The sequence below is a fragment of the Elephantulus edwardii genome, unplaced genomic scaffold, assembly GCF_000299155.1.
Source record: "Elephantulus edwardii isolate Elephantulus edwardi_28Jun2011 unplaced genomic scaffold, EleEdw1.0 scaffold00094, whole genome shotgun sequence".
In the NCBI taxonomy this organism is placed as follows: Eukaryota; Metazoa; Chordata; class Mammalia; order Macroscelidea; family Macroscelididae; genus Elephantulus; species Elephantulus edwardii.
The window spans coordinates 740116-755799 of record NW_006399844.1 but is presented as its reverse complement, the minus strand read 5'-3'; the positions used below and the strand labels follow the sequence as shown (position 1 = coordinate 755799).

The window sequence follows — 15684 nt, the reverse complement described above, 5'->3', positions numbered from 1 at the left end:
GCTGATGGGCACTTGGGTTGTTTCCAACTCTGCTATTGTGAACAAAGCAGCAATAAACATAGGTGTGCATATAACTGCTTGGGAGGCAGTTCTGGTTTATTTCGGGTATATTTCCAGTATAGAATTGCTGGGTCAAATGGTATTTCTATTTCCAACTCTTTGAGAAAGTGCCATACAGCCTTCCATAGTGGTTGCAACATTTTACACTCCCACCAACAGTGATAAGGGTTACAATTTCTCCACAACCTCACCAGCATTTGTTGTTTGCTGCTCTGTTAAATTTTGCTATTCTTACTGGTGTGAGATGATATCTCTTAGTTGTTTTTAGATACATTATTTTTAAGAAAGGTGAAAGGAAAGACAATATATAATAAGAGGGTGATCAGCACAAAAATATCACTGAAAAAGAGAAGGAGACAGAGAGGGGTAGGAAGATGAATAAACATCAGCATTATAGAGAAGAAATGGAGAAACTGTTACTACATTGTTGGTATTAAAATGGGTATGACAGAACTAGATGTGTGTGTATAAATGATCAAAAGAAAAATCAGTTTTCTTTGTAAACTTACTCAAATCATAATTAAACAACAACAACAGAAATTTAAGTGTTTCACTTGAGTCACCTAAAGTGATAATCTTGAAGGGCACTTTATCCTCACCCCCAAAACAGGCCAGTAAGTCTGGACTGCATTCAAAACATGAGGAGATGGAAGCATAATGCAAGTAGGAGAGTAAGCAGAAGAGGTTCAACAAAAGTACTGAATATTGGGTTAGCTTGAAAGTAGCAAGCACCCATTGAAGATCTATAAGCAAAGGGATTCTATAACTTAAGCGTCTCCATTTTAGAACCTTTCTGGTGACAGGCTGAAGGCTGAAGTGGACTAGGAAAACTGGTGATGGAGCACACTTACAAGTTTGTTTGTACTTGTGCATGGAAGAGGGGATGTGAAATAGAAAACAGTGACACTGCAAATAGAAGCAGAGAATCAATCCCAAAAGACATTTCTGTAACTCCAAGTCATACTGACTCGGTTTCCATTTCCTCACTTGACAATATAAAAAAAGGAACAGCTGCCGGCGGAAATGAATTCTGCTCTTTCAGACGTCCTGTGTCATTTGTAGTCATTTTCAGAGAACTATTCTCTTTTCTCATAAAACAAGTAGAGTTGTCTAATGGCTCTGGAGGCAAAGCAGAGCCTGTGAAACGTCTCTGATGGGGCACATTCCGGACTAATCCCGAATACAATATTTCTTTCCAAGCCTGAAAAATTCTGAATACTATCAAGAACAATGTGACTTTGCCCAGCACCAGCAGCCTGGCTAAACACAATTTCTGCTGTTCCCTGGGTCTCAAATAATCCCACTGCATTTTGTAGTACGAGTTCATAGCGTTGTCTATCCTCTTTTCTCTTGCACAGAATGGCTATATCCTTGGGCAGATAGCCACACTGGATCAGGCTGTGACATCTTTCTGCCACATGGTTTGCTATTTGTTCTCGGGTCATGTTAGTCTCTGTCTCACACACCCCTGGTGGAGCCTGGGCGTCTACCGTTTCCTCATAGGCATCCTCCTTGAACAGTGCATCCGCACACATGTTGAAGGGAGTATTTTCTTTGATTTTTTTCATTTCTTCTTTCATGGCCATTGCAATTTCCAAAGCACAATGGATCCCCTTGGTGATTGTTTTTCTAGGAAACTGAGCTGATGGAGGAGGAAGGCCACTGTCTGCATTATAGACTTGGAAAGGATCCAGAAAAATCCAGAGAATTCCATGGTGAAACTTTTCACTTCCAACTCCCTTTACCTTTGGATGGGTGATGTTCTTAGCCTTCGTGTACCAATCACCCTTTTTACTGCAGAAATTCTCTGTTTCATCCATCACTATATGTTTAATCTTCAGAAATTCTCCTTGCAGGAACATTTTCCGGGTCACCACTTGGCAGGTGGTTTGTTGGCTGTAAGGATGAAAGAGAGAACAGGATTTCAGGGATAGAAACAAAGGGAGCAGCACATGCTCAGTGCTGTCTGGATGGCAATCAGAGGCTCCCTGTCATCTGGAGGCTGATTCATTAAATGATTCAGCAAAGTCCTGAATGCCACAAAACTTCTGTACTTACCTAACAGATGAAAGCTATACAATTTAAGCCTGCTTGGTAGGGTTATCTAGCCAAATCCTTATGTGAAATTTTTGAAATGATAGGAGCCTGTCTTTTTCAATTTGATTTCTATTTCTGCTGTTTGACTATCATTTAAGGTGAACTTATTGTCAATGAGTTAGAACTGACTTCATAGCTGACACCCCAGTGGGTTTTCAGAGGCTGTAAATTGCATGGGAGGAGGTTGCCCATCTTTCTCCTGAGGAGCAGCTGGTGGATACAAACCACCTACCTTTGGGTTGGCAGCACAATGTCTTACCCACTAGGCCATCAGTGCTCCTAAACTTGCTTACCAAGCAAAGTTAAGAACACAGTTTTGGCACATCTTATGCAATCTTTCATAAATTGACATCTACCTCTGTTTTCACTTCTTCATCTGCCACATTCCATCTCTGCTCCAGTGAGACTTTGTATTTGGGTTCTCTTTTTCTCCATGTCTTTGCATTTGGTGTGATCTTTCCCTAGAAAACCTTCCCCATTTCATTCACATCTACTGACTTCCTAAGTGTAGGCCCCAACAGTTTTCTGGCCTGGAGCATGTGAAGAAATCAATCAACTTACAATCAGAGCAAAGATAAACTATACACTCATCATTATATTGGCTGCATCATACACTCATTGCTTATTTTTTCCTTATCTGCCTTAGTGAACTTGATGGCAAGGACCTCAATATGTTTCTTCCCCCTAACATGAAGTCAGTCTAGCATAGTGCCTATCTAGCCTATAAAAAATAATTAAAAGCAATTTACTGAATGAATAAGTAAACCAAACCACAAATCAAAATTAATTTGCCCTCAATAGCTGAGTTATATCACAACCAATATTTCTGTCTGCTAATTTGAAAGCTAAAGACTGAAATTGGAAGCAAATGATCATTCTTTCTAATTTAAAGGTATTGATTCAGAACAAGACAAATGGATGGAAAAAAAACCTCTTACACAAAATTAAATGGTATGCACTATAAATCCCTAGTAAATACAATGTGTAATTATCTGAAATATCTTATGACTTTAAAATACTAAGGAATAAGAAAGCATATAGTTAAGTGGTGTAGATGAATTTCTACTTTCCTTAAACTTAAGTTCACATATTGTGAAATAAGTGATAAGCATCAGATATTTCTCATTCTAGAAATTTAAAGTTATGTATCCATGCATAGTTGGATGATTGTAATTAGATATAGGCATGGGCTTTTTTCTTTTTTCCCTTCTAATATGTTTGAGCCTGAACTCTGTAATTCACCTGCCTCTAGCTCAACTCCCTGATCATTTGTAAAAGTGCACGTCGTGTAGGCTAAATCTTGTTTCTTAAAAGGCTGACTCAGAACATTTATTTTTTTACTTGGAGAAACTCTTACTTCACAAATGCCCGTAAGGAGTCATGTTCACAAACATAGAGGATTTCTTTTGACTTGCAGTGGAACAGGCTCTTTATTTTCTCCACAATCTTTATGGCGAGGGCGGTTTTCCTGGTTCCAGGAAAGCAATAGAGAAACAACTCCCGTGTCTCCTGTAGGCTCTTGGAAAGCAGCTCGCACTGCTCCTCGATGAGCAAGTTGAAAAAGTCACAGCCCAGTTGGTCACTGAGCAGCGATCTAGAGCACAAGGAGACCGCCACGAGGGCCTGCAGCAAGGCTTCCACTTCATCCTGACTGGCAAGCCTGAAGGATCGAGGGTAGCACACGGGGGTTTTGTTGCATGCAAACTGCATGCTGGGCAAGTGCACCAGCCTTGGAATGATGCACAGTCTCCCCGTGTAACCACCAATGGTTTCTAGTTTCTGCTTTAACTGATGAGCAGTGATTCGGGCGTATTCAAGTCCTTCAGTCCAACTCAAGTCTGTGAAGACAGTATAGAGTACCGGGGGGCTGTGAACTGCTATTAGAAGAGCATCGCACAGCACCTTCTGCTCTGCTCTTAAGCCAATGTCATCTGCCCAGCTTCTGGAGAGTATCATCATTCCTGGAGAACAAGGATACACCTGTTTCTCCATTAATTCCTTCAGTCCTTTATGAGCTGAGAATAACTTCGTGCAGAGGGATTCTGGTTTAAACTGTATCCCCTCCTGAACCACTGAAAAGGAGAAGAATACAAAGCAAGTTACCCCAAAGTGTATTGTAAGTATTCTTGGCGCAATGTCACAGAGAAGTGCCCCCACTAAGGAACTGTGAGTTTCCTTGTCTGCCTAATGAAGACCTGAGGTTCGTTTTCATTTATGGTAGATCTAGTGTAGGTGAAGTCTATCAGAGAGAAGTCCTCCCAGAACTGCCTCCTGGAATCCTTTCCTCAAGCCTAAGTGGCAGCCTTTAGTTGAGAAGTTGTTCCTTCTTGTAGAAGGTCTTTTGTGAACCTGATGCTTTTGAGAAACTAAAAGTTGTCTGTTGTTGTTGTTATGTGCTGTTGAGGCAATTACGACTCATAGTGACCCTATGAACAGGCTTGCTCTCATCATCTTCAACATAACTGCAGCAGTAATTAATAGCCCTGGGCAGTTTTAGCCCCCAGGAAACATCTTTGAATTTTACAATTGGATAGATGCTGATAGCATCCACTGGGCAGTGCCAGAGATGCTGCTAAATACCCCACAAAGCGCAGGTCAGCCCACTGCAGCACAAAAGTTATTTGGCTCCAATGTCAATCATGTTGAGGTTGAAGAACCCTGCTGTAGAAATTCAGATGCTCTAATGTCTCCCTCTTAATTGGAGAGTCAGGGTACAGTTCTCTTACAGCTCAAGAAATTTCTAAGGTCTCAGCTCCAGGCTTATAGGATGTCAGTTTGAAGACGAAGGTGTGCCTATTTTAGGCCATGGTCTTTTTCAGTCACTTGCTCTGAGAGCTGGACAATGAATGAGAATGACTGGAGAACTGATGCCTTTGAACTGTAATGTTGGAGAAGAGTGTTGAGTATTCTGTGGACTGCCAAAAGTACAAACAAATATGTCTGGGAGAAGATGTAGCCAGTATGCTCCTAGGTGGCAAAGATGATAAAGCTCCATCTCATGTACTTTGGGCATGTTTCTAGGATAGGTTATTCCTTGGAGAGGGGACTTCATGTTTGGAAAGGTGGAGGGACAGTGAAGGAGAGGAAGACCCGCAACCAGATGGATTCTCACAGTGACTGCTGTAATGGGGTTGAGTGTGTCAGAGATTGTGAAAATGGCACAGGCTAGGACAGGGTTCAGATGTGTGTTGTTCATAAGGTCTCTATGAGTTGTACTCAACTTGAGAGCATCTAACAACAGCAATAAGCTCTAAGGAGGGAGCTCTGTTTGCTTAGTGGCTGCTAACCCAAATATATGCAGTTCAAATGCACTAGCTGCTCTGTGAGAATAAGATGACTATGTGAGGAGAGAAAAAAAAAATTCCTCCCATGAGATTTACTGCCTCTGAAAGCTGCTGGAGGGTCAGCTATGGGTCAACTTGATAGCACATAACAAACAAGAAGAGATAAGGAACATACAGTATTCTCAAATTCAGAGAACAAAAGCTATATGTAAAACTAGCTGAAGTTTAACAACATACAGCAATAGAAAGTATAGTGGAGATTTGATGGAGGCTAAACAAGGGCAGCCATCTTACTTTAGTATCATTATATGTACTAAGTTCTACATTTGACTTGCCGTAAGGAGAAAAGCTTGGACAAATTTCCACCAATTCCTCCCCACTTAATTTTAGAAAATAAATTATTCTCCCCCAGTTGAAAAGAAGAGGGAATACCTGGAAAGAAATGCTGCTGCAGAATCTCCTTAAATTCCAGGACTTTGTTGTGATATGCTGGGGTTCTTCGTGTTGATAAAGCTTCTGCAATCAGGTCAGAGCTGTCTTTCATAGCCAGACTGTAAGGAACTAAATAGATCCATGATAAGTTATTGGGATGTGGGGGAGGGGGTGAGGAGAATCAGAGAACCAACAAGAAAACTCTAAAGAACTGCTTCCTTGTTCTTCTGGAAACACAAGATGGTCACCTTGCCTGAGCTGCCTCAAATTGAAGCCTCAAACTAATCTCATAACCCAAGCAGGGGAGTTTGGGGACTCCTGAAGTGTTTTACACTTTCTAAAGTGTGACTCGATGGCACTTAACAACTATAACATCAAGATAGAGTGAGATCCCTTGGCCCAATAGACAGAAAGCGATGTTACCAAGCCAAAGGTGGGTGACTTTTAATCTGCAGCCCTCGGGCCAGTCTTTCATTTTGTTGACATTCCTCTAGGTCATATAGCCCTGGTGTACAAGTTGCCATACAGCTGTTGCTTGTGGTTACTGTGAGGCTGAACACTGTGACACTTATGTGTCAAATGCGTTAATGGTTGGTTATCCAATGCAGACAGAGTTTGGTGGAGCTCCCTGATTAAAACAAGTTTGGAAGGAGGAGTGGTATCCACTTCCGCAATAGCTTGCCTCTGGAAACCCTATGAACCGGGAGAGAGGATGAAAGGCACCCAAACATTGAGGATCCTCCTTCATAGGGTCGCTATGAGTTGCCTGCGACTCGACGGCACTTAACAATAACAACAACAATGTGTATGACTCCTCTTTGGCAAGTAATTTCACCTTTCCTGCATATAACAGTGAGTTGATAATCTCTAAGTTTCTTTACAACCCTTATTCTGATTCCAAGAGGAAAAGGCATTTAGTCATTCTATATATATCTGTATTTATAGATAGATAAATGATGTTAATAGAACAGAGTTCTGGTCTTCTCTTCATAGGGTTACTATGAGTTGTATTTGACTTCATGGCACTTAACCACTGCTAAGTGAGACTAGTGTTTGGTGGAGCTCCCAGTTGTAAAACAGGTTTGGAAGCAGGAGTGGCATCCACTTCTTAAACCACATGCCTCTGGAAACTCTATGAACTTGGAGAAAGGAAGATAATTGTAGAAAGGCATTAGGTCTTTTGTTCATAGAGTTGTGCTCGACTCAATGGCAATCAACAGAAACAACAACAACAGCGAGATATATAGATGTACATATGCACTTATATAACATATCTATCTATTTATACCTATAGATATATAGAAGAGCTCTGGTGGCCTAGTGGTAAGGAATTGTACTACCAACCCAAAAACACGCGGTTCAAAATCTGCCAGCTGTTCTGCGGAAGAAAGACAGATAATCTCCCCCTGTGCAATTAACTGCCTCTGAAACCCCCCTGGAAGGTCATCGATGGGCTGGTTCTGACATGATGGTACATATAACAACAGCAACATAGACAGTTGTATAAGGACTCTCTGGTTGGCACAAATAGTTAAATATTTGACCACTAGCTGAAAGACTGGTGGTTTGAATACATTCATAGGCACCCCAGAAGACAGGCCCGGTCAAGGCTCTGTGGAGCACAGTTCTCATCTATACACAGGGATTGCCATGAGTCAAAACCAAGGGAAGGGCAACTGAAAACAGTAACACAGTTGCTGTGTAGTTCTCCATCCAATGTCTATACGAATTACAAATTGGTAGGATTTCTAGGTTTTTCAATGCCTGTGTATGTGAGAGAGAGAGACAAATAGAGGGAGACTAAAATTTAACACAAGAGGAAGAAAGATCCAATAAACTTCTTGAACCATTCCAACCTTTTTTAAATCATAATAACCATGAAGGCACTAATAAGCCCATGCCGATGCTTGGTTCAAGATAGAGCAGGGTTCAGAGCTGTTGTGTACAGGGTTGCTATGAGTCACAAGAGACTCGAAGGCACATAACAACAACAAGTCCTTGACAGATTGATTAGGAATCACAAAGGCCAATCTCGAGCATAATAGTAAGGGAAGTGAAAGCACCAGATGTACCCTATCTTGCTGCCATCTCTGGTCTCAGCATCTCCTTTTTGCATAATTTCTTCCCACTCAGTGGTACTTCAAGGCCAATGGTTAATGCACTAACCTCTAAAACAAAGGGGCCCTTTAGAGTAGTGAGAGAAGATCTTCACCCTGAAGCCCACAGCGTCCCTTTTCAGCAGGAAGTAGCTAAGAGAATACGCCATCCCCTTTTCCTTATGACTCAGGGTGAAGTCTCTCTCAGGGAGGAGTGATAGGGAATGGCAAAGGACACACTGACAAAGAAGATTAATCAGAACTGGCTTTGACAAGAACTGCGGCATTTGGACAAGAACAAACTGGGAGGAGGGTAGAGAGAATAGTGCAACAATGAATGAATGGAAACCCCAAATCTCTGTAAATGTTTATGAAAATTAATAAAATATAATTATAGAAAAAAAAAAGAAAAAATTCAAATTTGTCAGCAATGTTTCCTTTGAAATAATCAGGGAAGTGTCCTTCTCAGACAATAATAAATGAATGAAAATCTAACTTTTCTGTGAACTTTTGTTAAGATCACAATGAAAATAATAAATTTTATTTTAAAAAAGTTTTGATTTGGGGGAGGGGTGGGCAGTGCAACAATGAATGGAAAAAAATTAAATGGGAAGAATATGTTGTTAAACAGTAGATGTTGCATTAAAAAAAAGTTTCTCTGAAGTCTTTAGAGTGCAACTATTGGTGGAAATTTTTTACTAGAAATATCAACCTGAAAAATTTCTTTTAAGCAATATGTCACAGGAAAATTGAACTTTCACTAATCTTTGTTTCATGGGATACTATAACTTTCCCAAGATAGACTAAAGTCTATGAATTTCTTGACGCAGAAGAGCTTATTTTCTGAGTCACTGGAACATAAAGATATTAGAAAAAGGGCCCTGTAATTAAGAGGACATTCATAAGCAGAAACAACTTTATATTCTTTAACTGATATAGCTGACAAGTACCCACCAACGGCAGAGAAGAGGGTCCTTCTTGCACCCACTTTACCTGGCTGAATGTCCAGCATCAGGGCCACCCACTCCTCAGCCTTCAGTTTTGTGACAGAATTATTCTTCATGATCCAGGAACCCGGGGCTTCTGCGAACACCACACAGCAGAAGGGCTCCACTTGAATCACACACACGTAGCCATATAGACCATCTTTTTGGTACACAGCCAAAACTTTGGTAGTGAAATTCACTTTTGGCTTCTCACTGCAGAAGTGGAATGTAGGCAGTTTTTGTATACAGTTTTCTATTTCCTTTTTCAATAAGCTAGGGTTTACTTTCTCCTTCTTACATCCAAACACTTCTTTGCTCTTATCATCCACACCAATAATTAGGTATCCCCCCTGAGTGTTGGCAAATGCAGACACATAATGAGGCAACATTTCTTTCATTCGAGGCACGACCTTTTTGGTGTTGAACCTTTTTAACTCCACGTGGGTTGATTCAGTAAAGTTGAGTTTCTCTTTGTACATGAGTTTGTCCTTTTTAAAGAGCTCTGAGGCAGATGCCTTCATATCTTCTTCTTCTTGGATGTCTCCATCATGAGCTTTCTCGGAGTACAGCCCCTTCACCCTTGGTTTTCTTCGCTGAGCTCTGGACTGCTTCTCTCTCAGAAGCTCCAGGGCACTGTAAGCGCTCAAGTTGATCGCGGAAGTCACATCTCTCTGAAACAAATTGGACTTCAGGCTGCAAATCCTTAGTGGGAGGCTGAAGACATCTGGGCTCCATGACTTCACAAAAATCAGGAGATTATGTTGCTGCTGCACATAGTCAAGGTATTTCTGTGAGCCTGAAGGTAGAAGCTTTTGAAAAGACGTTTCCAGGTCCTGTCCCAGTCCATGGCATCGGTAACTGTACTCTTTATCACCAATCTCCGCTTTGACTACACCCCCTCCAGAATTTAACAGTGCACAGATAGCTTGGGTAACTTTAGAGTTCTCTGTTCTTTTCAAACTGATGTTGGTCATCTTCTTTCTGTTTTCTTCTCCAAAAGTCACTCTGCCCACCTCTACAACTCTCTCAGGATAAGGTGTGTCCTTATAAGTTTGGAGACTCTCCATTTTAGCTGTCTCTCTGTGTTCCAATCAACTTCAGAAAGGAATTCCTATTTTTAAAGAGATCAGGACTGAAAAGTTGTTTTTATAATGACAACGATTACAATATAAAAAATAGAAATTACTACAATATAAAAAAGAGCTTACTAGCCATGTATTACTGCGATGGGAAAGTCTGCTCTTAGGTACCTCTCCAAAGTACTGAAGAACAATGGTGTCACTCTGGAGACTAAGGTGTGCCTGATACAGGCTACGGTCTTTGCAATCACTTGCTATGCATCAGAGAGTTGGACAATGACTAGGGATGATAGAAGGAGAATTGATTCTTTTGAGCTGTGGTGTTGGAAAAGAGTATTGAGTATACCATGGCCTGCTAAGAAAACAAACAGGTTCATCTGGGAAAGGGTTAAACCAGGCTGCTCCTTGGAGGCAAAGATTCTGAAGCTTATCTAACATGCTTTGGACATGTTGCAAGGAGGGATCAGTCCTTGGAGAAGGATGTCATACTCAGGAGGGTAGAGGGACAGCACAGGAGAAGAAGACTCTCTATGAGGTGGACTGATTCAGTGATCGGGGTAATAGGGGTAAGTGTGTCGGAGACAGTGAGATTAGCACAGGTTAGGGCAGGGTTTAGGGCTGTTGTACATAGGGTCTCTATGACTGGCAGGCAACTCGATGGCACATAACAACAACAACAACAGCCATGCATTAGAAAAGAATCTTTAGTCTCATTACTGTTTTCTAACATTATTGCCAATTTCCTTCACGTTCTTATCAAGAACATGCACAGATAAAGGTGAATGCTTAATATTTTGTCATAATGGGAAAATCATATTGCTAACAACGTCAGTCTTTTCCCATTGGAAAATCAATAAGCACCAACAGTAAGTTCAGGCATAAAGGACATGGGTGAGTTCACACAAAAAGGACATAGGAACCAAAGTGAGTTACTGGAGAATACATAAAAGTAGAAGTCATGCACTTGAAGTTTGTAATTCAGGCAGGAGAGATCGAAAGATGTGTAATTTAGACGTATATGTGACATGGAAGATTTTGCTATAAAAGTAAACAAAATTTGGCAATCTTTTTGGGCTATCTTATACATTAAGAAGACTTATGGCTATTTAGCACTTTAAACATCTAAGTTTCAATATAACCTTTTTTCATATATATATATGAAATAGATAATTTTACATATTATTTTATTATATATAACTATACTTTCATAAAATATATGAAATATATAATTACATATATTATTTTCTTTTATAGATATTTTATGACTTCTTGAAAAAAAATTTGGTAACTTTTTTTTTTAATACCATGGAAGCATAGAGAATTGGAAAGGACTTTAAAGATACTCCAAGACATCCATCTATCTGATTCATGTTGTGGTTGTTATGTTCTGTTAAGTTGGAACTGGCTTACAGCTGACCTGCCAGTGGCTTTTCAGAGGCAGTAAATCACATGTGAGGAGATTGCCTTTCTCTCACAAAGCAGCTGGTGGATTCAAATCACATACCTCTGGGTTGGTGGCACACTCCCTAACCTCTAAGCCACCAGAGTTTCCTATCTGGTTCATAGATCCCTCTATAATACTCTTAACTCCACTACATGGGAGACAGACCATCTTTCTCTCACTGGAGCAGCTGGTGAATTCGAACCACCTGCCTTTAGGTTGGAAGGTGTAACTCCTACCTAACCCACTTGGCTACCAGACCTCCTGATCCATAAATCCCTCTATAATAGTCTTAATTGCCAGTAAATTGCCATGTCCCTCTATTCTTTTTTTTTTTCATGTCCCTCTATTCTTAACTTCCAGTAAATTGCTTTTCAGCAATTGCCTAGTCTCAAGAAGCTGTGCTGCAATCTCTTAAGGCATGAGGTTCAAGGCCACCAGCCGCTCTGCAGGAGAAGGATGAACAGTCTCCTCCCGTGAGATTAACTGCCTCTGAAAACCTGCCAGAGGGTCAGCTATGGTTGAGTTATGGCTCTATGGTAAACAACAACAATAAAAACTCACTATCTCTCAAAATAATCTTTTTTTGATAGTTTTTTTAATTTTAATTGTCATTTTAACAAAAGTTTACAGGAAAGTTAGCTTTTCATTCATTCATTGATGCACATTTTACTCCCTCTCCCTCCCTTCCCCCCCAAGCTGACTTTTTTTCACTATTTATTTGCTTAAAATAATCTTTTCTATTTTCCAACAATTGTGTTAGAAAGAATTTCTTTATTTTAAGCTGCCACTTTTCTCCCTATAGCTTCCAATTGCTAGACCCACAGAAGAAATTTATTTTGAACTTGCACACTCTATAGTCTGATTACTTTCAAATCCCCTTGATGCTGGTAACCATGCCAACACACACACGTTTTCTTTGATTCTAGCTCCTTGTGAATATTCTTGTTACCCTTATCAATATTTCACACTTGCTCTCTTAAGCAAGTTTCTCCATAGCTACCATTTTACTAAGCCCTTTTTATACCATAAAACATAAAATATACATAAGATGGTTTTGGTTTTGGTTGTTTTTTTAAAAAAAAAATGTTCTTTTTACCTGATATTTGTGCTTGTCCTTTTGCTGTTTCAGTCCCACATCTGGCTTTGGTCTCAATGTTTGTCTTCTCTTACAACCCCTGTTGCTCTTTGATATCAGCCTGGGAGGAGCAGGAACTCTGCCAGACTCTTCGGGTCTGACCCACTGAGGAAGGCTGATAAGGACTCAAGAAAATCCTGTGACTGGACACATTAGTAAGCCAAGATCTGAGTTTGGGGAGTAAATAAGGTAGTGATAGGAAAGTTTTAGGGTTGTCAAGCCAAAGCCAAAGCTGAATTTACCACCTGTAATAGACAACGAATAAGGATAACAGAATTTATTTGTCACAAAAGCCTTTGAGTTGTGGTGCTAGAGAAGAGTACTGAATATCCCTTGGACTGTCAAAGAACAAACAGAGATGTCTTGGAAAGAGTGCAGTCAGAGTGCTCCTTGGACACAAGCATGGTGAAGCGTCATCTTTCTTTCTTTGGACATATAACTAGGTAAGGCTATTCCTTGGAAAGCCTTTCCATCATGCTTGGAAAAATAGAGGGTCAGTGAAGGAGAAGAAGACCCCCAACAAGATAGATTGACACAATGACTTCAGAAATGGGCTCTAGGATGTCAGAGATCATGAGAATAGGGCAGGGTTCAGGTCAGGTGTTCATAGGGTCGCCATGAATCATACTCACCTCAATGGCACATAAAAACAACAACAAAGGACTGATTATTATTTCCCATGCTCATACAAGCACCTCTTGTTTCAGCTAATTTTATTTCTAAAGCTCTACCTACGTTATATGTTAGACTGTCCTACAAATGTTCGTTGTGAGCTGTTGTTTTCAGGTGCCATTGAGTCACGTATGACTCATAGTGACCTTATGAGCAACAAATCTGAGTCTTCTCTTACCCTGTGCTGTCCTCACAATCTTTGACATTCTCAAGCTCATTGCTGCAGTCACTGTGTCAATCCATCTCATAGTACTAATTTATTGTACTACTTTTCAAATTGCTTGTTGTATCTCATTTTTATTCTCTTTTTGCATCTAATTTTTGTTGAACACAAGATTCAATTTGAACATATGCCCAGAGAGGAGGCTGTCTGTATTTTTATGAGATTACAGATTTTAATTTATTCCTTTAATTTTTTTTAAAATTTTCTAAATGGGCTACAATGGAAGACATTTAAATGGCAAATAAAACCATGAAGAAATGTTCACAATCCCTAGCTATCAGAGATGCAAATCAAAACAACTATGAGCTATCATCTCATCCCAGAAACAACAGTAAAGTTCAACAAATCAGCAAACAAAGGTTGGCGAGGTTGTAGAGAGACTGGAACCTTTATTCCCTGCTGGTGGGAGTTAAAATGGTACAACCACTATGGAAGGTGGTCTGGCACTTTCTCAAAAAGTTGGAAATAGAAATACCATTTGACTCAGCAATTCCACTACTGATAATACACCCTAAAGAAACCAGAGGTGCCATCCAAACAGATATATTCACACCTATGTTTATTGCTGCATTATTCACAATAGCAAAGAGGTGGAAGCAAACCAAGTGCCTATTAACAAATGAATGGACAGAAAAACTGGTATATTCACACAATGGAATACCACACAGCACTGAAAGACAAGGAACTCATAAAACATTACACAACATGGATGACCCTGGAGGACATTACGCCGAGTGCAATATCTCAGATACAAAAGCACAAAAGGACAAATACTGCATAATGCCACTGTTATAAAATAGGACTGTCATGGAGAGTTAGGAAGAAACTAGGAAAAGAGAGGTAAATAATGAACACTGCTGTTTAAAATGTACAATTAGGCATTATTTGCATGACAACGGTCCAGAATAAAAAGTGCATAGCAAAGTGGACTGGGAAAGGGTTTGGAGAGGAAGGAAATTATGCAACAATGAATTAATTTTTTTAAGTAAAAACTGGTGGGGTTAGGGAGAAAAATGTGTAACAATGAATAGATGAAAATCCAACTTTTCTGTAAACTTTTGTTAAAAATCACAATTTTTTAAAATTTTTATTGTATTATTTTTATGTGTACCGTCAAATCAGATCTGACTGGTACAGGAGGAGATTGCCCCCTCCTTCTCCAGCAGAGCATCTGGTGGATTTGAACCGTGTACCTCTGGGATTGCAGTGCAGCGTCTTGCCAGTAGGCCACCAGAGCTCCCTAAAAATCACAATTTTAAAAAATCATTATAATGGACAAGAGTTGTTTTATTAGATGATAAATAGTTAAATGAGAAAAAATTCAGACAGATTAAGAGTCAGTGACCTCATTTTGGGATGCTGTCTAAGGTTGAGCTAAAGAGTGACCAAAGATGCCAGATCCTAACCCCAGGAACCTGTAAATGTTATTTCCCAAAGGGGAAAAAAGTCTTTGTAGACGCAATTAGTTAAAAGTTTGAGATGAGCTTATTATCCTGAATTATGTGGGTTGGTGGTACATCCAGTCACCAGTAGAACTCTGGCAGCCACTGGAAGCTGGGAGAAGTAAGAAAGAGATTCTCTCCTTTGGAGAAAGTGCAGCTCAGTGAACACTTTGATTTTGCTCAAAGAAACTGATGTTGAACTTCTGCCTTCAGAGTTATGAGAGTTATAAGTTTTCTTGTTTTAAGAAACCAAGTTTGTGATCATTTGTTACAACAGTCATAGGAAACTAATACACTTTTCTGCCTGTAAATAAAGCCAATAAAGTATGCTGTTTTTACTTCAGCCTGGAATTTATAAATTATTGATATTTTAATGAAATATGTAATGACATTTTACAGAAAGTTTGGGTTTTCATTTATTCATTGATGCACATATTCTTCCCTCCCCATTTCTTCCCCTCTAATTAACTTTGTAATACACTTGATTGTTGTTATATCATACATTTCTTCAGATAGTTCTTTCCTTCTGTTCCAGTGCAGTATTGATTATCTATCCCCTCTTTTCCTGTTCTTCTCCTCCTCCTGTGCCAATCTTATTTCATAACAGTGGTGTTATACAGTATTTGTCCTTTTGTGACTAAGATATCTCACTTAGCATGTCTTCCAGATTTCTCTCATTTTCAGTGTTTCTTTTTTTAAATTTTTATTGTGATCTTAATGAAAGTTTATAAAAA

The 15684-nt window shown here is 39.7% G+C and overlaps 1 protein-coding gene across 1 annotated transcript; it reads right to left on the bottom strand.

Annotated features, from left to right (window-relative positions):
• Positions 1 to 1136: 1136 nt before the first annotated feature.
• On the bottom strand, positions 1137 to 10022 carry SLFN14 (schlafen family member 14). Its single transcript, XM_006891053.1, has 4 exons — positions 8963 to 10022; positions 5874 to 6002; positions 3515 to 4229; positions 1137 to 1956 (listed from the first exon to the last, which is right to left on the bottom strand). Exons 1-4 carry the CDS (start codon positions 10020 to 10022, stop codon positions 1137 to 1139), a joined length of 2724 nt encoding a protein of 907 aa, XP_006891115.1.
• Positions 10023 to 15684: the final 5662 nt, after the last annotated feature.